This window comes from Aythya ferina (genome assembly GCF_964211825.1).
Source record: "Aythya ferina genome assembly, chromosome: Z".
In the NCBI taxonomy this organism is placed as follows: Eukaryota; Metazoa; Chordata; class Aves; order Anseriformes; family Anatidae; genus Aythya; species Aythya ferina.
The window spans coordinates 8,759,350-8,781,634 of record NC_140299.1 but is presented as its reverse complement, the minus strand read 5'-3'; the positions used below and the strand labels follow the sequence as shown (position 1 = coordinate 8,781,634).

At 43.5% G+C, this 22,285-nt stretch overlaps 1 protein-coding gene across 1 annotated transcript in view; it reads left to right on the top strand.

The window, feature by feature from the left end:
• Positions 1 to 19,022, top strand: part of DCAF12 (DDB1 and CUL4 associated factor 12) — a 32,068-nt gene extending 13,046 nt beyond the window's left edge. Inside the window, exons 5-9 of the mRNA XM_084505041.1 lie at positions 3,736 to 3,929; positions 5,019 to 5,084; positions 5,753 to 5,915; positions 9,589 to 9,773; positions 10,479 to 19,022. Coding sequence (XP_084361167.1) covers positions 3,736 to 3,929; positions 5,019 to 5,084; positions 5,753 to 5,915; positions 9,589 to 9,773; positions 10,479 to 10,637 — 767 coding nt within the window. The 3' untranslated portion in view covers positions 10,638 to 19,022. The remainder of the gene's footprint in view (positions 1 to 3,735; positions 3,930 to 5,018; positions 5,085 to 5,752; positions 5,916 to 9,588; positions 9,774 to 10,478) is intronic.
• Positions 19,023 to 22,285: the final 3,263 nt, after the last annotated feature.

Below are 22,285 nucleotides of genomic sequence, written 5' to 3'. Positions count from 1 at the left end.
AAATAAAGCTAATCCTGGAATTTGATTTTGCAACTAATACTTACGTTGATCCTTGTGAGGCTCCAACCTAAAAACCTGCATTGCAAAAATCATTTTAAAGTCTGAGGAGAACAGCAAAGATGATTACAGAAATCCAGTGGTGAGATAAGGACCCAGTGAGGCCCAGCATGGGATGCTGAACCGTAGCTCTTAATGTTTTCTGCATGCTCAAGAGTGGATGTATGAGTAGAAAGGTGGTTGCCATGTCCTCTGTTGCGTGAAACTTGTAGCAAGATGTATACTCTAGTCTGCAGATGTGAGACACCAGGGAAAACTTGTTAAAAGCAATTAGCAAGTCTGAATGCTTGAGAACTTAACAGATCTAGTTGGGGGAAAAAAAAAAAAGACGACTAACCTCTGACATTTGTTTTAATAATACATCTGTTATTGCAATCTGTAACTGCAACTACAAAGCAGAAATATTTGAACTCCAGATACTGAGGAATTAGTAATTACCTGTGAGTTGGGAATCAAAATGCACAACTCTTGTTAACTTTCCTTGGGGTAGGTTAAATGTCACAGGAATAAAGAGATGGGCTTTTTTTTTTTTTTCCCATGACAGGCAGTAGCACACTCATACAGCTCGAGGTTAGAGCTTCAGCAGTACATTTTCTCATTGCTGTCAAAAATACTGAGAGAGTGCAGAGTGGGCCATGGGCTTGATTATTCTTGCCTTTGTTAGCTTCAACAAGAACAAGGCAAAGATTTGCCTCTAAAACAGGCAGCAGTGTATTTTGATAGTCAATAAGCATAAAACGAAACATCTTGACTGTGAGCAGCTGTGACTGCGGGAGAATGCAACAATTGCTGTACTGACTAGACAAAGATTTCCATGCCAAAAGTTCCAAACTAAAATGAATAATTCCCTGGATGAGCCTAGGGTAACCGATGATACTCTCCTTAGCTTCAGGGCCAACCAGTTAAATGCCATACATTGTCTTTTCCCCCTGTTAGGGCTATTAAAAGGGACAGCTTCCTCCTAAAGTCTGTCAAGATATTTAGAAATTCTACTGCTGAGCATTCAGCCTCCATAAGAAGATCGGGTGCCATTAGAAACCATCAGCATGTAAATTGAGTAGCAGGATGTAATGGCCATGCTGCCTGCTGCTATGCAGTGCCATTAGGAAGCTCCTTTTGTATTTGTCTGCTGGGTGATGGTGGCAAATGACCCAATCCGTCTGCCAGGGGGCAAAGCCATCTTACGATGCACTGGTATTCAACACTACTTCAACAAGATGTTTTGCTTATGTGTCTTTGCAGCTTATTCTTTATGATGTACCAAAGTCTATAAGTTGGCTGATGTAGATATTTAGTCTTTTCTAGAATCTTCAAGACATGAAATACAGATTATGCTTTCTCTGTGAAAGAAGGGATGTGGTTTTTGTAGCACAGGGAAGAAAGGGGTACGTGTCAAGTCTGTAAGAGCTGACTTAGATGGAATTGAGTTGTCTAAACACTAGAAGGGATGGGCAAGGGGCTTTGGCTAAGTCTGCACTGATCAGTGAACTGAAGTAGTTCAGCTTTCTTTGCCTACTCTGATTGTTTCATATTTTGGCTTAATATTGTGAGAAAAATCCCAATAATTTTCTTCAGACAGGATCTTCTGTGAAGCTATTTTATTCGTGATTGCAATGGTGGGCATCCTGCCAATTACAGAATCACAGAATTGTCTAGGTTGGAAGAGGCCTCCAAGATCACCCAGTCCAACCTCTGACCTAACACTAACCAGTCCTCCACTAAACCATATCACTGAGCTCTACATCTGAATGCCTTTTAAAGACCTCTAGGGATGATGGTGACTCCACCGCTTCCCTGGGCAGCCTGTTCCAGTGTCCAACAACCCTTTCGGTAAAGAAGTTCTTCCTAACATCCAACCTAATACACCCCTGGTGCAACTTTAGCCCATTCCCCCTCGTCCTGTCACCAGGCACGTGGGAGAACAGACCAACCCCCACCTCGCTACAGCCTCCCTTGAGGTACCTATAGAGAGCGATAAGGTTGCCCCTGAGCCTCCTCTTCTCCAGGCTGAACAAGCCCAGCTCCCTCAGCCGCTCCTCGTAGGACCTGTAGTCAGCCTGTAGTCAGCCGACTATCCACCAATACTCCCAGGTCCTTCTCTGCCTGGCAGCTCTCCAACCATTCCTCTCCCAGCCCGTAGCTCTGCTTGGGGTTATTGCGCCCCAGGTGCAGGACCCAGCACTTGGCCTGTTTGAACTTCATGCAGTTGACCTCAGCCCATCGGTGCAGCCTATCCAGATCCTCCTGCAGAGCTTTCCTACCCTCAAGCAGATCGACACACGCACCTAACTTGGTGTCATCTGCGAACTTACTGAGGGTGCACTCAATGCCCTCGTCCAGATCATCGATGAAGATATTAAAGAGGACCGGCCCCAGCACCGAGCCCTGGGGGACGCCACTAGTGACTGGCCTCCAACTGGACTTGGCTCCATTCACCACGACTCTTTGGGCCCGGCTATCCAGCCAGTTTTTAACCCAATGAAGCGTGTGCCAGTCCAAGCCAAGAGCAGCCAGGTTCTTGAGGAGAATGCTGTTGGAAATGGTGTCAAAAGCCTTGCTGAAGTCCAGGTAGACCACATCCACAGCCTTTCCCTCGTCCACCCAGTGCGTCACTTTGTCATAGAAGGAGATCAGGTTCGTCAGGCAGGACCTGCCTTTCATAAACCCATGCTGACTGGGCCTGATCGCCTGCTTGCCTTGCAAGTGCCATGTTAGGAGCTCATTATAGTAAACAAATCATAACCTCTTATTCCCTATTACCTGACACCTGATGACCTCCCCTGTTTCCTCATTGACTGAGTACTACAGGTTCACAAGCTACTCAACACTCCTCTGTACCACATGTGTACAATTTTTTCTTTAACCCTTTAATTTCTCCTTTTTCTTTTTTTTTTTTTTTTAATTTTCCCTTTCTTATGTTTTGAGAACGTGTCATCATTATTTTACTGTTCCCACATGGCTCATCCTGTTTTTCTCAAGCTTCCACCTTGTTTTGGAACAGTGAGGCCTTCTACTGTCCACTTACTTACTTAGCATTTCTCCTTGTTATGACTACCCAAATACCTTGGAATACAAAAAAAGTAATTCTCTACTGCAAAAACACAGCTTAGTTTCTCACAGTATCTCCAAATTCAATAGAAAAATGGGGGGTTTTGCTTGTTCAGCCTCAGTTCCTTTTGTTTTTTAAACAAGAAATTTTGCAGTTTTCTGTGCAGATATACACTGGGATACTGGCAAAAATCAACTGACCCAAAATCTGCATAAACCTAACAAAACTTTCTCAGAGGTTTTTGCAATGACTTAGCAGACACAGTTATCTCAGCCTTGGTAAGCTGGGCTAAATGTGTTGGCTCTTCTGTCACCTCTGAATTTATTCCATGTGTGAATCTCTAACGATGATTGTGGTTTTTTTGGTGGTCACTTTGAAAACAGATTCAATGCTTAGAAGCCATACAGGAAAAAAACACTTGACAATGAGGTCACGATATTACTAACTTAGTAGCTGAGAAAGATCCTGTTGTTAATCCTAATTAATGACGCCCAGCAGTGTGTTCAGTTAAACTAATGGCAATAGTATCCTTTCCTGTTTCCAGACTGTACTGTTTATTTCAGTTCCTTCTTTAAAAAAGGGCAATTACATCGATGTGAAATGCTGTTATGTATGGGCTATTCATCCAGGTTCTCGGGATGGTTCGATGGGTCTCTGGGAAGTCACAGAGGATGTGCTGTCTAAAAGCGATGCCAGGCACAACCTGTCTCAAGTTCCTGTCTATGCCCACATAACACACAGGGCTCTGAAGGATATCCCCAAGGAGAACACCAATCCTGACAATTGCAAAGTCCGAGCACTGGCTTTCAACAATAAAAACAAGGTGAGTAAGCTTTTAAAGACAGATGAGAAGTCCTAAAACTGTCCAGACATACCAGAAAAAAACTAATCTAAGTCAAATATATTGGAGAGGCAGCCTAACATTTTTCCCTGATTCTTTTGTTTCCTTCTCATATGAAATGGTTGTCTTCATCTGCTGTGTCTACCTCTGCCCCCGAGTGAATTCAGAAAAGCTGGAGGCAGGGATGTCATGCATTTTTCTGAGAAGGAACAATTTGACTGTGGGTTTGGTTTTCAGACCGGCACCCAGAGGGGGAAAGGGGGAATGTTTACATGAAGCAGAGAAAGTACCAAAACACCCCCTTGCAGCTTGAATCCCACTCTCTGGTGTGGTTGTTGCTTTCCTTCACTATTAATGAAGACCAGCTGACATTCAGGTAGTTCCTGTTTTGATAGCTGAGTTGTTACTGGATTGCGCAGCAAGCAAGGTTACTGACACACAGGGCAGGCACCACTGCTTGCTCTGGTGTTATTTTGTTGGCATTTGACAAACAAAACATTAACCTCCCCCCATGCTGATCTCTTGCTATTACTAGAGATGAAAGCTACTGGAGCAAGTAGGAGTAGCAATTCATCCTCCACTGCTTTTGTTTCTGTCCTCACAGAACAGAGGAGGTCTGAAGCCAAAGCAGGCATGCTCTCAGCAACACAGTGCTCCTGTTGGCTTTATTTTTCACCATGTTAATCACTCCTCTGCAATGAAGACTTCACATAGCTTTTTCCTATAGAGTAGTGCCTGGAAATAAATGATGACTTTGGGGTCAGAATAAGTGTGGGAGCTGCTAGTTGCTAACTAGCTTGTACTGTCTAATAAGTGATTATTTGCTTGTCTAACAAGATCTATACTTTTAAAGTTATTTTTGGTTATTTGTTTTAATAATTCTTATTCTATCTGGCACCTTTGTGCTATCTTGTGTTCTCTCAAGATCAATGTGAAATGAAAAGCTATCTTGATAATCATGTACAGGATGAGCTCAATCTGGAGAATGTAGCCTGCCTAGTTGAGTGTGAGGTTTATAAGGGCATTTATAATACGGAAACTAACTAACTTTTTTTTTTTAAATCTTAACAGGAGCTGGGAGCTGTGTCCCTAGATGGGTATTTTCATCTTTGGAAAGCAGAGCACACGCTATCAAAGGTGCTTTTCTCTTTTGGCATTAAACTTGGAAAATGGCCTAGCATTTATTGCTGTTCACTATTTCTTCATCTCCTTTAAATGCTTGAAGAAAACAACAGTTTGTAAAAATAAGCTTTGTATAAAATGTACTAAAAATAAAATTTGAGGAGAAAAACTCACTGCTCTTAAACTTATGCCAGCTCTGCATGAGTTGAGTGCCCTGTTGCATACAGCGTGGGTAGTTTTGTAGCAGGGTTCATCAAAGAAGCTATACTTGTTAAAGTGTAATTGCAGCCTAAAATCAGGCATATCTCTGCTGGTGTATGAGGTAAGCTTTTTCAGGGAGCTGATGCCTCTACACCTGTGGAGGTGGTAACAGCAGCTTAAAAAAAATTAAAACAATTTGCCAAAACTGTCCTTTGTTCTTCAAATAATACTTCAGCCTTTAGCATTCCAGTTTGGTTTGATAAGGCATCCCATCTCTTCCATGGCTTTTTTTTTTTTTTCCTGTGGGTCAGGTTGTTAGTTTTCTCTTTAAGTTCTGTTTTTGTGATGAACCTATTTTAGATGCTTTTTTACCCACTGCAATTTACTTAGAAAGAAGCTTAACAGAAAAAATCTGTAGCATCATGCTCTTTTATTGTAATGTGTTTTTTTTTTTTTTTTTTTTTTCTTTCCTCTGTTTCCAGTTACTTTCCACGAAGTTGCCATACTGCAGGGAGAACGTGTGTTTGGCTTACGGTCAGGAGTGGTCAGTTTATGCCGTAGGATCGCAGGCGCATGTCTCCTTCCTGGATCCGAGGCAGCCATCTCACAACGTTAAATCCGTCTGTTCCAAAGAACGAGGCAGTGGTAAGAAACTTGTCAGAGTGCTTCAATCTGTTTGCTTTCAAAAGCAGCAATTTAAGATATGCTTTTTAAACAAATAAGAGATTTTTCATGTGATGTGTTAAATCATTAACAGTAGATGTAGATTTTGGTTTTAGGCCACTTGTCTTGGCATAAGACAAGCTACAAGCAACACTGAAACTAGATGATTTCTTAAGAGTAGCTAAATTGTGCACCATCCAAATCGTAATGAACTCTTTAAAGTCTACGTCTTCAACTTTTTTAATGTATTTCTCTAATGTACTTCATCTCACAGCAAAGTCAGTTATCTTACCGCTACTCATACTGCCTAGTCTTACAGTTTTCTCTGGGACTGGAAGAAAAATGCAGGTTTCTGCTCTTTGCTATCACATTTGGAGTCTGTGCTGTGAGTGAATGCTTACTCTGATGTTGAAGATGAGTGAGATTTCTGACTTTCAGTGTGTATTTGTTTAAATACAAAAGCTTACTCAAAAAAAAAAAAAAAGTAGCAATAATAGTCATAGAATGATTATAGACATAAGTACCGTTTTTTTTTCTTCTGCAGTCTCTTCAATTGAACCTTATGCCAGGGCCAAGTGTAAGCATTGTCAGGGTGCCTGATCCTATATGCTTCTTTGCATGTGCTTTATTTTGAAGCATGAGAAGGAAGCACTGTGTTGAGATTCTCCATCTTAAAGCATACTACTCCAAGGCTAAAAAGTTGCAGTCCTTGTTTAGCTCAGCTCTGAGCGTCAGTCTCTTCATTGGGCAAGTTATCAAAAGAGGGTGCATGTAAATAAAACTTCCCTAGCCCTTGTCTGCGTTTACTGGAGTTTGTGTGGTGCTGCCCAGATAAATGTCAGGGTCTGTTTCTTTGAGATATGGGAGAATTTTCTTTAGGGTGAGAAATAATGGTTCACCAGCCCTGAACAGCTTTCCAGCACCAGCCTTTGCCCTGAATCACAGCCAGCCAAGGCTCTGTGGATGTCCTCTGGTGCTGTTACTCTTCAGTATCGTAGGGAAGAGGTACTAAGACACAGGAGCGCATTGCCCAATGGTGGATGGAAGTTTCTGCCCTGAGTATGTGATCCTGCTGGGTGTGATCTGTGCGTAGATAGCTTTTCTGAGATGCTGGCTTGAGCCTGGGGAAGGCCTTTGTTCAGCACCGTTTTCTGTTATGCATAGTGGGCAGATCTCTTCTTATGGCACTGGTTGGGGCACTGAAGTAATATCGCTTCCCAGGGTGCTGAGTGTTTCAGCTTTCTATTGATCCTCCTGGGACATGGGGCAGCACAGGCTGCAGAAAGGAAAAAAAAAAAAAAAAAAAAAAGTGCTGTCAGCTTGCAAAATGTACCCAATGAATGTGGGAAGTTCACATAAACGTCAAATTATTAGTGTTGTGTGCATATAAACAGGGTAGAGAGAGCACGATTTTCAGTCTTAGCAAGTTAGAATCTGTTTTTTACCAAATATAACCTTAGCTGCTGTACATAAGAAGCCAATTATGCTTTTTAGCATTTTTGTAAGTGTTGCTTTTCTTAGCAGCTGTACAGGAATACGTAGGGCCCTGTACTCTAGTTCCTGATCAGCAAAAACTGCTTTCTGCTTGGCTGGCATGTAGTGAATTCTTTTATGCCCTTGACTTCACACCCTGAGAACAGCAATGTCAACATAGTGGACAGAGCTTGTGCTGCACAGACTCTGTGCTTGCTCTTTGCTCAGGACATGCTACTGCATCTTCATTTCCTTCTGCAGTGTGTAGGGCCTCCCTCTCTCTCAGGAGTAAAACTCAATTTGTTGACCCAAACACATGACCATAGTACAGCGCTGGGAATGTTAGAGAGCTTGCCTTGTTCAGTTCTAGGCACAGGCTGTGCTGCTAGTTTGTGAATAATCTGAGGTGGTACTTCAGGAGCCAATGTGAAGTGCTGTTCTTCAAAAGGTGTTCTAAATATCTTAGTAATGGATACACCACTGGTTCTTTCAGCTTTTTTTTTTTTGATTAGGAAAGGATCCACAGTTCTGCATTTCATAGCACTTTTTTATTAATAGATAGCACTGAGAAGTATGCCATGTGCACTGATACACCACCTGTTTCTGTAAGTAAGTGTTCTGCTGGGTTTCTTGTCAAGAGCACTTTTGTAGCACAAATTGGAGGATGTCTCCTCTTGTGCCCGTCTCCCCTTACTCAAGTGACTGCTCTTGCTGATTGAAGAGGGTTTAAAGCCTTCTGAATGTATCCTATGCATTTGGAGCTCTGAATTAAATTGGAGGTTCTTGTATGCATCTGGGAAGTCTAATGTGGCAGGTGTGAGACTTGCACAGTGGTTTACCACCTATTAAGACAGCAACCATGGCTTCACCTCACATCAGAAGCTCGCCGGTGTTGCCTGCTCTAAGCATGTGTCACAGATGCCCGTGGCTGTGAGTGTAACACCAGGGTGTGGAGGTGGAAGGATGAGGATGTGTTTCTACTTGGGATTCTGTACAAAGGGCAAGGGAAAACTCCCTGGCTGCATCCACATCATCTGGATGCCTGCTGTCATGTGTCCCACTGAGCATACTCAGCACAGTACAAATTTTATGACTTCCAGTCCCACGTGGGATGGTGACAGCAGTTGGAATGTGGATGTAGCTGGCGTAACTCCCTTCCCTTCCTGTTTGAATGCTGGCATAGGCTGGATTTAGAAGGTACCTTAAATAGGGTTTAAGAGCAGACTTTGAGTTTATAACCCAGTATCACGTTGTATGGGAAGAAAAAGTATAGAAGTGGTGGGATTTCTTCCATGTAGAGCAGTAGCTTAAGGTAGAGTGCTTACACAGAACAAACCTTTGGCACACTAGAGAGCAGATGACAGGACATCTCACAAGCTGCAAATTCCTACATGCAGAATCTCCCTGAAACTGCTGAGGAATGTGGTGCTGCTTGGGTTGTAGGATGCCTGCTGTTTTCACTGCAAGGTGAAGTGCTAAAGATGCCAGCTGTAAAGAATCAGGTGTTTGTGTGAGACTGCTTGAGTAGTGATAATTTAAAGATTCCTCAAGATCATGAATTATTTAGTATCAAAGTGATTAATGATGATTATAATTGCATACAACTACTTTTGTTGCTCTAGATCTGCAAGATGCATGTGGTGGAAGCAGAGTAATTTTTCTCATTGTCTCTTTCTCACAGCTTGGCTGGTAGCTAGATAAGGGAGAGCTCGTGGGAGACACCAATATGCATCCTTTCCACTATGTGCTGCCATGCACTCACTCCTGCTGGTTCACTTAGAGGCTCGTTGCAGACAGAACAAGCTTGCTCTTGATCTTAAACATCTTAGATCTTTGCTTATCTGGCAGAGCTTGGGCCTGCTGAGGATGAAGCTTCTTGCTATGCTCCATCAGTGGAGCAGATGGCCTCAGAGAAGAAGGGGAATAGTGTGTGTGTATATACACACACATATGTACGATTTTACATATGTATATTATGTTACATACAAATTGAAGCTGCTGCTTCAGTAGTATAAATGGGATTTATCTACACTGCTCCATAGAAGTGGGAAAGCTGATGTGGAAAAACCTAGCAGGGAGCTTTTGTTGAAGGAAAGCACTGGACATCAAGCAGCAGCACTGCAGAGCCAAAGCATGCCTGGTCCTCCCTGGATTGATTTTATGTCCTTTCTCTGATTTCCAGGTATTCGATCAGTGAGCTTCTACGAACACATCATCACCGTGGGAACAGGGCACGGCTCCTTACTGTTCTATGACATCAGAGCCCAGAGGTTCCTGGATGAGAAGCCCCCACGTGCCTGCTATGGACAGAAGCAGAAATTAGGAGGAAGTGAAATTTTGAAGTTGACTACGGGGAAAGGTTGGCTGGTGAGTAGTAGCTGGTTCAAGCCCTATAGCTACAAGCTGTTTTTATAGTGATGGGAGCTATCTGTAATAACGAAAATCAAGAAATGCTGCAAGATTTTTTTCACAAAGGTATTGAGTGGCCAGCTGCTTGAACGTAAGGCGTACTGACTACTCTGCCTATGCACTGATCCAAAAATTAACTAGTTCTTCCTGCTCTTCATAGTTTTGATTGTAGTCTGTCTTCTAGTTGTTAGTACATCAAACAAATTATGTTGTCTACCTTAAAAGCATGCTAATTTAATGTGGTACTCTGAGAGATTTAGTTTAACTTCATGCAGTTTTAGAAACTCTGGTTTCCTGAAATAATGCCACGGCAGGCACTTGAGTTCAATGTCCTGTATGTTGCTATAAAGCAGTTAAGGGCCATGTCTAACTTCTCTCCATTATCTTTTTTATCATTGTGATGCCACTTTAAAAATTAATGGGACTTGCTATCCTCCCTACCCTTCACCCTCCCCACCTCCACTGTTTGGCGCAAACCTCCTCAGAAAAAGCTTCAGGAAGGCTCTGGTATCTTCCAGTTCAAGTTGGCCTGTCTAAAGATTCAGGGAGTATTAACAGAGGAAAAGATCCCTCTCTTAGGCTCTGGAAACTACATTCTGCTTCTGTGAAACAAAGCTGTCTGTTTGTTTGGCATCAGTAACAGTCTGAACTTTCCTTTAACAGAATCATGATGAAACCTGGAGGAATTATTTTTCTGAAATTAATTTCTTCCCAAATGCTGTTTACACCCACTGCTACGACTCGTCTGGAACAAAACTCTTTGTGGCAGGAGGTCCCCTTCCATCAGGACTTCATGGGAATTACGCTGGTCTCTGGAGCTAATGATAGCTCTTTACAAATGCTGATCTTTATTTCCACCTTTTATTTTCTTTCATTTTTTAACAATGAAATTGTGTGATGCCATTGAGTTATGATTTAAATGCAAGTTATTTTTAGCAGAGTTTTCTGTTGGTCTCCAACAGTTTTATACATCCTTTTGAACCAGTTTTTGCTTTAACCTTCTCAATCCTTTATATGAAGGGTTTTTGAAATCCCTTTTTATTATATTTGCTCCAAATGACTTTTCCCTTGCATTTATGCTATCTTGGCCATGTGCCCTCTCCCCTACTTTGCTGTGAGGTAGGATTCCTTTCTACTAGAGTGGTTGCTCCTGGGCTTTCTGTGAAAGTCTAGGGGCTGCGTGTGTGCAGGTACTTTGTGTCAGTTACATTACCTGGAGCGAGGACTACTTGTAATTAAAAAATATTAAAAATATTTATAAGAGATAAGCTACTACTTTATCTGCAGAGCCTGGCCCTGGCCTGGGTTGATCTTATTTTTTAAAAGTACAAGTCTAATGACACTGTTTATATGTAGAGGAATACAGTAATTTTAAGCTGTGCTTATCAGAGCCCAGGGACAAATTCCCCAGGGTATTGCCCATCAAGTCCAAACTGCAGAAGCACAGGAGTTCCCAGAAATGCATTTGCATTTGAATGGTAGTTTGCAGCAGTGCCAGGAGAAAAAAAAAAAAAAAAAAAAAAAAGGTCTTTTATTCCTTTTCTGCCTGTCCCAGGTATCAGCTTGTGCAGCTGGAGGGTGAGTAGGCTGTCCTGCAGCATGGCAGGGTGACTTTACACTGAGGGCCTGCAGAGGTGATGAAAGGAAAGGGGGGGGGAGGGGGCTAGGGACGTGTTTTTTTTGTTTTTTTTTTTTTTTCTTGTAATTAAAAAACGAACTGTGTCTAACCATTTTGCAGGTGAGACAAGGTTCCCAGGTGGCTCCCAGGCTTTCCTGTTGTAGCTCACGGGTACAACAGTCTTTGTAGACTGCCTAAAACCCAAGATCTCTTGTTTCAGATTGTGGGAACTTCCCCCCCCCTTTTTTTTTTTTAAAAAGCTGTTCAGGTTGTTAGCCATCTCCTTTGATAAGCCAATGGACTATTGGCTTATCAATTGGCAAATAAACTATTTTTTTCTCTAAGGTTAAAGAGTTTGTCTCAGACTTGTCTAATGCAGGCTAAGAGATTACCATGTAGCAAGAGAACTTGCTGTTAGCTCATTGTTGCATTACCATCCGCCCTCATCTAGCTTGCTGTAGGAGAAACTCAGTCTTTCCCTGGAGCCCCCTGCTGCCTTTTCCATTTGAACCACCTTGAACTTCCTGTGGGACTGTGACTGGGGAGGATAGGTCTGATGCCTTTTGGGTCCATCTGTGAAGCGTGTGCATTCCAGTGTATGGTCTTCTCTACCACTTGGCTGAAATGCAGGGCTCTGGGGTGCTCCTCCTGGTCTTCTGGCAGCACTGGCAACTCTTGCCTTGTTACCAATGCCTCTGTCCTCCGCTGGGATGAATGCCTGCCCCCTGCCCTCGTCAACTCTGGAGCAGCGTGCACCTTGCTGCTTTTGTGCCAAACGAGCACTTGGTTGAAGCTGAGGAGAAAATACAAGGCTGGGACGTGCTCTGTTCTCCTGTCTTTGCTGGAGATGACAGCACCGCAGGAGAGTAGCTCTGGTCGCTGAAGCTGTTCCTGCCAGGCTGACCAGAGCTAGTCTGGCGGTGTCCTTACGGTCTCTCTTGCCTCTGTGCAAGGTGTCTTCATCAATAACACCGAGCAGTGAGGCCCTGGCTTACCTGTTTGACTGATGGGATTACACAGTGTAACTGTTCCTGAGGGGGAAACAGATCTTGCTTTATCTCACATCAGGCACCTGAAGGAGAGAAAACAACTAATTGTATCAGACCTTCAGACCTTTTGTTCCTGCTGTTTGACCTTTCAGGAATGTGGGATCTTGTGCTGCTAGTGAGTGTAGGAAGCTGTTCATTTTACCCCTCTACTTTAGAGTAGACCACCTTATTAATTTGGGTATCACATTTCCCATATTCATTCTTACATGCAGTCAAACTGGAGACGATTTAATTACGGGTTCAGTAATACCCAGCTTGTACGTGCTGTGTAGCCACCCCTCGATAACAACTGGGTGATATGTGATGGACATTCACGAGGAAGCAGAAGCTACAGAGCAGTGCTAGTTTGAGCGTGGCAGTGGGGGTGGTGCTCAGCCTCTTGCCTGAACTCCGCGTTCCTGGTAACTGCTCCAGCTTTCCTCCTTGTGCAGTCAGCTCAGCCAAGGAGAATTTCTGCTGCTCTCCCCCGGTGCTTCCTGGGACTGTTGTAAAGAAGCGAGTCTGCTTGTTTGGTTCCCTCATCAGTGCTGCTGATGTTTGTGCTGATGTTTGTGTTGGTCCAGGGTGAGTAAATTACCAAAGAATAGTTCCATAGGTGTTTGTTCCTAGTCTCAGTTGTTCATTTTCCCCCACAGATCCATTTTAAGATGCTTTGCAAAAGCGCCCAGAGAGCCAACTGGATTTAGTCTGTCCACAAAAGTTATGTTCGTGTTGTGGGTGACTCTTGTGACTCTCTTAGTGAGGGAGACTACTGAATGTCTTCATGGGGATATCTTTGCTGCCTCCATTTCAAGTCTTTGGCAGCTTTTTTGTATCTTAAGGATTAATATATTTCTGTATCAGTCACTCTGCTCTAGAATTTCATTCCCTTCCTTCGCCTAAGCACTTGCTTTGTATATAGCTTGCAGCTGCAGAGCTACAAGTTTTAAGTTGTGATCCAGCTATGTTAAGTGTTGGTTTGGTGTCTTAATTTCTGCCCCTCAGCTGAGAGGCACTAAATGACCTTGTGAATGGATGTCCCTCACCTGGTGCAGCTGTGAAATAAAGCAGGCTTGCCTAGACTGCTTTTTGGAGGTTGCCTGCTTTGTCTGATTGCAAGAAGCCAAGAACAGATTGGCCACGAGTTGCTGCAGCTCAGTTGTGCAGCAGCATCTTACAGCAGCCAGGTGGGAGCTCTGAGATCTATTTGTGGCGGTCTGATACCCTTATTTTCCATAAACCTACTTCTTCAAGGTGTCGACGAGATTCTTAATTAGTTGATGTTGCAATTGCTGCTGTAACTCAGTCACTGAACATGGGTACAGCTCATCTCTAGGGATGCTGTTGCAGGGCTGCGTGTGATGCAGGCAGAGCAGATTCTCCAGCCAGCCTGTGCTGAGCCCTGGACTGTCACGCTCCATGCTCTCGGGCTTGAAGTTAAGTGAAAATTCCCTTTTGTGCACTGTTGGTCACGCTGCAGCCCCAACCCGTGGTGTGACCTCAACTTAAAATGCATTTCTGAGTGTTGCAGTGCTTTCAGTAACTTATCGTAAGGTCTCTGAAGCACAGACACCAGGAATTTGTCCATGTTGCAGACAAGAGGGTGGAAAAAATACTGCCACATCTCATCTGAAAGTATCTCCTTTGTGCTTTCCCTTGTCTTTGCAAGCAGTTGTTTCACTGTGGTGAGGATGGGCAAGGGAGCACAAGAGGGGAAAAAAAGGTGAAAGCCCAGCCAAGTGGTTGGTATTGGTGTTGGTCTCAGAACACCTGAGGAGCTTAAAAACACAGAGGGGATGCTTATTCATTGCTCAGGAGGTACTTGTAAAAGGGCTTAATCAGAAATGTTTTCAGAGGTCAAGTAGATGTCCCTTTCATTCTTGTTTTTTCCATGTTAAATTTTAAGGACTTAAATTAGGAAGTATGTTTTTCCTGTGATGCTTGCTGGCTTTATCAGAAACATGTGGTGCTTGGCTAATTAAAAACAGAAATACTTTTGACAGAAAAGAATCTTCCCAATTAAAAACTGAGTGCCGTTTTCTAACAGCTTTTCCCTCTTGTGACCTGCTGGGAGCAGAACAGTCTAAGCAAGTGCACACAGACCTAACACAGGGTGCCAGGGCTGTTGGAGCTGTGAAAGTGGCTGCCACTTCTGGACTGAAAAATCACCAAGCAAATCACTTGATTCCATACAAAAACATGGTTTCAGTCTAATGGCCAGAGAGAGGTGTATATAAAAGCACTTGCAGCATATAATGAGATTTCTCTAGTCCTAGATGTTGATTCTTTGACCTCAGAACAAAAATCTAGGAGTCAATACTTGGTTTTCTTAGGAACTGCTTTTTTAGATTCCCTTATTAAAAGGGAATATTCAGGTGCTGAATCTTAATCTCATTAAACTTGTACTTTTTATTTGACCATTCTCCTGGTCTCCTTTCCTTTTCAAGGCCTCCCACAGTCTCAGGGTATATAAATCACTGACTCATCCAAATAATACCGAAATGGACCAACCAGAGGTTAACGTGCCTTTCTCTTCTGGTACCTTGATCTTTGTAAAGTTATCTCACCAACTCGTCGCTGTCTTAGGGCTGGGTACGTGCATTGTCTTTTTCTAAGATGTATGTGTTGAAGTTGCAACAGGTTTGTACTGTTAATTGTGACTCGTTTAATTTTGTTTTAGGATGTGGTGTAGATGCAAATCAACGCACTGGTTTGTCTTGGGATTGGTCTCACCCGTGACATCTATCAGTGCTTGCTTGTTTGTTAATGTGTACAAATGCTGGATCTTCCCCATCGCCTCTGATGTACTTGTATATGATGCACAAACTGCACAAGGTGTTTTTAAAATGTGTGCTGACCACAGCTTGTTGCCTGAGGGTAGCATGTCCTACAGTGAACTGTTTTTAATGTTTTTTTTCCCCAAATGTATTTAAAGATACAAAGCCAGGGAGGAGTGAGGATCAGCACTCACTGACACTTGCTGGCTTTTGTTCTGAATCCAGGTTCTGATGTTAATAACTCCTGCAACTCCACCCATGTAACAGAGCCTTTCTCAGCTCGCTGTTTCTGTCATGAGCGGTGTCGGAAGAGCACCGGATCCTGAACTATCACAGAAGCTGTCAAGTGAAGCAGAAACAGCTCTTTTCAAATGTTAGTGTGTGTTCTTAGCTGTAAGGTAGAACTGTTTAAAGTTATTGTTGCAGCTTGCAAATGGAACATTGGGAAACTGCCGATAGGAGGGAAAACTACCCTGTCCGCACGTGGGGCTCAGTGTTCAGAGTTACCTTGTGAACTTTTTCCTCTGAAAAATTATTTTTTTTTTCTTCCCAAGACAAAGGCATGATATGATTAGCTTTGTCTTCTGAATTGGCAAGTGCTGTCTTTTGGTTTTTAAACTAACACCTGGAGTTTGGGCCAGGTTTCTGCCTCTTCTGCAGGTAGAGGATGCTATGATGGATAGAGTATGTCTATTCCCAGTTGTTGAGCTTAATCCGTTTATAAGAACATGGAAACTGGAACACTTCTTCGCTTCCTGTTGCCCTAAATGGGCTTGTATATCCATAACTAACTGAAGTTAAGTACTGAATTGATCCACAGGACTACCTTTGTCTTTAGAAGCAGCATCGCTAGTCATCGAGCTATTGGCATTACTACGCTGCCAAGGAGCACTGAGGTTAGTGTGTGTCCTGTTCTAGCGGTGTGTGTTCTTGGAACCACAGTGCATATTTAAACTGGAGTTCTTTTTGTTCTTGTTGAGTTTCTTCAAATCTAGAAGAAATCTTTTTATCATTCACTTTGCAGAGTAGAATGGATTGTTCTGTCTACTTTGTAATCTTCAGCACTTTCCTCTTCTCCCATTTCTTCCCTGTTCACTTCTAAAAATTGGTTCAAAGCTGCTAGTCTAGTCTGAAAAATACCAAGTCATAATGAAAAGAAAACCCACGGCCCACTGTTCTTTCACCATAAACTTCGGTTTCTGCCTGGCTGACTCGGATGTGGAGACTCCACTTCTGCAAAGCCTGAAATTCTCACATACCTGTATTGTTCAGTGGATGTCACCAGATCACGAAGTGGAGGTGCCCAGCTCCAGCACTTCTTTCAGTTGGTTAAGACTGATCCAGTGGTGTGTTAGTCAGCCAGAGAATTGGTATCCGTGGCCAATCAACAACCAAATAACATCCCTGTTACTCAGCATCATAGCTAAAAATCCTTTGAGGGCAAAGGCAGGGAGGTACATCACTGACTTACTGCTGACTTCTAATCCCATTTGAAGTCTTTTTCCACATACTCTATCATGTGGATTTGATGGATTGTGGAAAAAATTGCTATGCTATGAGCTGAACTCTAGCCCTGTGCTCAGAAGGCAACACCTGTTATTAGCTTTAGCTAGCAGTAATACCAAGGGCTGGCTACGTGTAGATGAGCTGATGTTTGAGCAGTGGAACCTTGAGGTTTTGCTTTGTGCTTTTAAAACTGGAACTGATCCCAGAACATGTGAAACTGCTAGTCATTTATCTCAGGATGAGCTGTGAAGATGGCATGGGGAACAACCCCAGTCACCCTCTTCCCTCATCCATAAAGGTTACCAGTGCACTTGTCTTATTTCCATGGTTGACTACGAACACTGTGCTTTGCTGCCACCAGCCACCTCCGTGTGCTTCCTGCTGGGATGGAGCCTGCAGCTTCATCCACCTGGTTGCTCACTCGGTCAGCGTGAGCTGTATGTGTGGGGCGTGCCAGGCCAGCTGGGTGTTACAGCTTCGGCTGATTGCTCTGTGCTTCTCTTACAACGCAGGTGATAGTAGGACCAGTACAGAAAGGCCCAGATGAGAAACTTCTACCAGGCTCTGTCTCTCTTGTTCAAAATGCTTTGTCTCCCTTCTTGCCACCTTCTGCCCCTTGGGACATGAGCAAGTTCACTGTTGTGTCCTGGCTTACCATTTCTGCCAAGTCCAGGGGTGAGCCCTGCTGCAGTCTGAGACTTCTGCACTTGCTCAGACAACACCTTGCTGAATTGTTTGCTGTCTGCCTTTTCATTTAACTCAGCCCTGGATGTCTCCCTGAGCTGGTATCCTCCTTTCAGCCCGAAGGGCTTTGCTCCAAACTCATTCCTGTGCCATGAAGGAGCTGATTCCCATATTGCTGGTTATTTAAATTGGGTGGCTTTTTTTCTTTTTTATTCTGGGGTTCACTGCAAGTATACAAAATCCCACTGACTTCTCAGCTCTCTCCTGAATGTGGTACAGGGGCCCACCCAGGTGAAGCATCAGGATTTTGTCGACTTGTAAGATGCACAGAAACAAGTCTCTCCTAAACATTTTTCTGGGGAGGAAAAGCAGCTGCATACACACAAATGGAAAGGTATCTCTGTGCAGAATAGGTGAGGGAGCAGTTTAAGAATTTAAAATAGAACAGATTACCTTTTTTTTTTTTTAATTACTTTAATTGGAGTTTTGGCTGTGTTCAAATCCACAGAAAGTTGCAATGTTAACTGGGGGTTTCTGTTCATCAATACAAAATGTGCCTCTCAACTATAATGCAAAAGTCAGTCTCTGTCTCACTTTGTTTGCGATGCAAGAAATCTAACTGAAGACTGATTTAATTCTTGTTTCTTGCTCTTAAGTGTTATCATCCATACACCAGTCCTTGCTGGTCTTACCCAAGCACCATACAGCACCATCCCTGTTTAAAAGCAAAAAGGGAATTGCATTGAGCAGTGGAACCTGCTGAACTTCCTTGCTTTAGAGAGACACTGGAGAGAAGAGACCAGGTTCCACATGTTGTAATTACAACTTTAAACCAATGCAGCTACTCTCTCAGATCAGCACCACTTCCTACTTTTCCCTCTGTTAGATGGGAATACAAAAGCAAACCCAGCAATACGTGATCCAGTTGACGTGCTCATTCATAGAAGGTGGGATCTTTGAAATACGAGGACTGAGACTCCAGTTGTGTGGAAGAGCTCAGTATGGGTGCAAGAGTTTGAATCTCTTATTACAGCTCTTCTGCCAGCTTGCTAAATGCAATCGAGTACTCTGGACTCTGCTGAAGACTGTGGTAGAAGAGCTGTGGAGGTGTAGGCTGGAACTGATCTTTTTAGGTCACCTCTGTGTTGCTTGACTACATGGACAACGTAACAGTGATTTTTACAGATCGCTTTCCATCTGTCAGTCACAACTCTTAATTTACTGTTTGGGGGAAAAATGTTAATAGATGCATTTCCAGATCAAACGAAGAGCCTAACTTTCCATCTTGCATTAACCGGGTTACTGTGTTCACATGCCAGAAAGATGTTGCTCTTTGAAAAAGCATGTTAGTGTATGTGGCGACGACCCATGCACTTTTTAAATACCGAAATCTGTATATTCTCACCTGAGTATCGTTAACCATGCTGTAGTCTGACAAATGGATCTTTTACTACTGCCTTGTTATATAGATAATTGTAATTAACTGCAGTTTGTTTTTCCACTACTTGAAGTTGTGTGATCTGAAAACTGGTGAACAAAAAGTATTTGTGCATCTTACTATGGGTATCTCTAAATAAAATGTATTTGTATAGTGTGTTGGCGTGACTGATGGTTTATTTTATTTTCTAATCCTTTTACTTAGAGTAAATCCAAGCCAGTTTGAGGGCAAACAGACTTGACTTTCTCCCTTTAACAGACTAGCCTTTGTGCTTATGTAACCAATTCAAAGAAAATAGTAAAACTTTGTTTTGTTTTTGTTCCTGACCCCCACCCTTTGCCAGTGCCTGGATTTATACCCTAAGGGCAGGTTCTCAACTTGTTCCTGTTTTCCACAGTTCAAAAACCACTGATGTTCTCTGTACAGCTGTAGTAAAACCATTTGTTTCCATAGGAAATACATCCAATGGCAGAGTTGGGAACGTTAAACTCTTCAAAGCCTCTCCTTTCTGTTTTCTTCTGGTACCTCATTTGTTCTGAAGCAAAGCTTTCCTTTCAACCTCTATTTTTCTAAGAAGGAAATAATTAGAGGTGTTGGGAGGGAGAAATGTCCTCAAGACTTCTAAGCTTTATGTTGGGGGTTAAGACAACGTGCCTGAAAGCCTCTCATGCATTCTCTCCTTTCTCACGCTTAACCTGGGCTGCTCAATTCCACAGAGGCTTGTCATGGACATACTGCAGCTTTACATGCAAGCTATGAGAGCATGTTCTCAGCAGCACCGTCCCTGCTCCCTGTGGTGCTGTAGTAGGCGTTCCTCAGGCTTGGGAATGCCTGAAAAAGAGAGAAAAGGAAGAGCAAAGTCCAAAAGGCACATGAATGCTGTCATCTTACTAAGCCTTATACCAAAATTGTTTGAGATCTGAGAAGAAAAAAAAAAAGTCGCCTGGCCCTGGAAATACGCAGAAAATTATTGGTTACATGTGTGGTGGGCAGAGGCTAGAAAGCAGTGTTAGCAGCACAGCTTGCGATTCCTGGCTTGCCTCCTGTCACAGCCATAGATGTGGATGAGCTGGTGCCAAGCCCTCGGCGTGGAAGTTGGAGATGAACTGCTTGTGAGCTATGCTCTGTCCCTAGATGGTCTGGATAGTATAGAATGGGTCTGCTGCCAGGCTGATGTGATGCTTTTGTTTCTACAACAATTAGGGAAGTGAAGAGGACGAAGGGGTAAACAGTTACTTTAAGCTGTAGAAATGTTTCTGGCAATGACTGTTACCAACTCCCCAGCTGCATCTGATGCTCCCTCAAGTAGCTGCAAGCTGACATGCCAGACCAAAAAGGACGAGATGGCTGAGGGCCTCAGGAAGCCCCAAGACAGTCCTCATGGACCTCCTCCTAGATGTGTGTCCAGCTCAGATCTCAGCACTAAACCACCCAAATCCTTCCCCAGGAGCTAATTCTAGTAGTGTTCACCTATCTTGTCACGTCACCTACCTTGCAAGTCCCCTCATTGTCCCATTCCCTGTGCAGATGGAGCACTTTGTTCTGTTCCGTGGAGCAGATGATCTGCACTGAATGGGCTTTCACTGCCTCTGTTTTGTGGCTGTGGTCTTCATCCCCAGCCTGAGCAGTTTCCAGGTTCCCTTGGTGCTTTCTCACAGAGGCCATGCTCGACATGCCTGTGAGTGGCCATCACCATTTCTGGCTGTGGATCCAACGTGAGATCCACTGCATTCCTTGGCCTGGAGACTGCACTGGGGCCGTGCTGTTATTGATCGTGCTTTTACAGCCCACTACAAACCCTGCGGCAGTGCACGTTATCCCTCCCTTTCAACACTCAATCTGCTGCCTGCCTCCAGCTCCCAGCCCAGCTGCTGCAGGTTCGCCTGGCTGTCATCACTTCCCTGGTTGGGTTGTATTTTGTTTCTGATCCTTGTGGCTCCGGATGTCAGCTCCTGCCAGCTGGTGGCACCGCTGTCACAGAGCAAGGAAGCACGAGCAGAACAGCACTTCGGGAAGTCTCAAACTGGTTGTGTTTAGTGGCTTTTTTCATAACCATATCTGTACTCATCCTGTCTGCTTCTGCGTGGAGCTGTTGGGAGCTGTTGATCAGCTGCTTTAAAGTTATTCCCCACATGACAGTAGCTTTCCCTCTTCATTGAGGTGCACCATGAGCTGGCAGAGGTGAGAGAGAAGCCACGAGACTTAAGCATAGAGCTGTGGTCAAAAGGTCAACTTGACAGTTGCCTGGGCTGTTTGTGCCAAAGACATAAACAGAGCATGGGTCATGTTCCAGGGATGCTGAAGTCTCAGCAGAAAGATTTGCAGCCACTGTAATCAGTGCCTGATTTTATTTTTTATTTTTTCCGTCAAAAGCTTTACTGTTCCAGCGGTTTCTTCTCTCCACGGACCCACCAGTGTGACTGGTGAGTGCCAGTTACAGTTACATCTCCATTATCTGGAGTAAGGGAGGACTGAGATTCCACTAGGCACATTAAAAACCATCTGATAAAGGCAGATACTCCGTGAGCAATGCAAGATGTGCTGTGGAACATGGTGCAGGGATGGTTGAAAGTCTTTAGAGGATCAGGACGATGTTGATGTGACCGGGACCTGAACTAGCTTGGCATCTGTGGGACACTGCAGCTGAGCTAATCAGCCATTCCAGAATGAACTAGCTCTGCATGTAAACAACTGGTGACTTTGGTTGATAAACTATGAGTTGCCTGTGACCTAACTTAGAAAAGAAACAGATAAATTAATTTACACCATTCTGCTAGAGGAACTGGTATAAGCTATAACAGCAAAAGGATTTGTTGTTTGTCTGTTTGTAATAACCTTTAACCTCTTAAAAAACAATTTGTAGCAATTGTAGCAACCCACTTCTAGATGGTTTTAAAAGCACTAGCAGGTGAGTATGAAAGTAAAAGTGTCCCAGGAATACCTGTTCCACTAATTCCTTCTCCACTAGGAAGCACTATGCAAGTGTCACACTGGGACAGAACGAACAGCCGGGTGTTAACTCAGACTGACTGGTGGGCAGGAACATCTGCCTGTCAGCAGTGGTGCTCTATCAGCAGCCCTACGGTGTCTACACCCAAGAGCTCTTTAAGAGCTGGCCAGGGAAATGTCTGGCTTCACAGTGATAATTTTAATCTTGGGAAATTTTAAGAGGCTGGAAGCATGCCACTGTTCGAGCAGGGCATAGAGGGTGACCAGATACCTGCAGAGTACTTTCCTTGATGTCACAGGCAAAATAATGAAAAACTGATAAGGGGCTTGCTTCATAGAGAATTCAAGGCTAGACATAAAATTAATGCCAGGCAACAGGGTTGTGTGGAAAATAAGTCTTGTTAAAAAAAGCCTATTTAATTCTCAGATCATTTAGCTGATAAAGGTAACAGTGAGCATGTCACAGAATT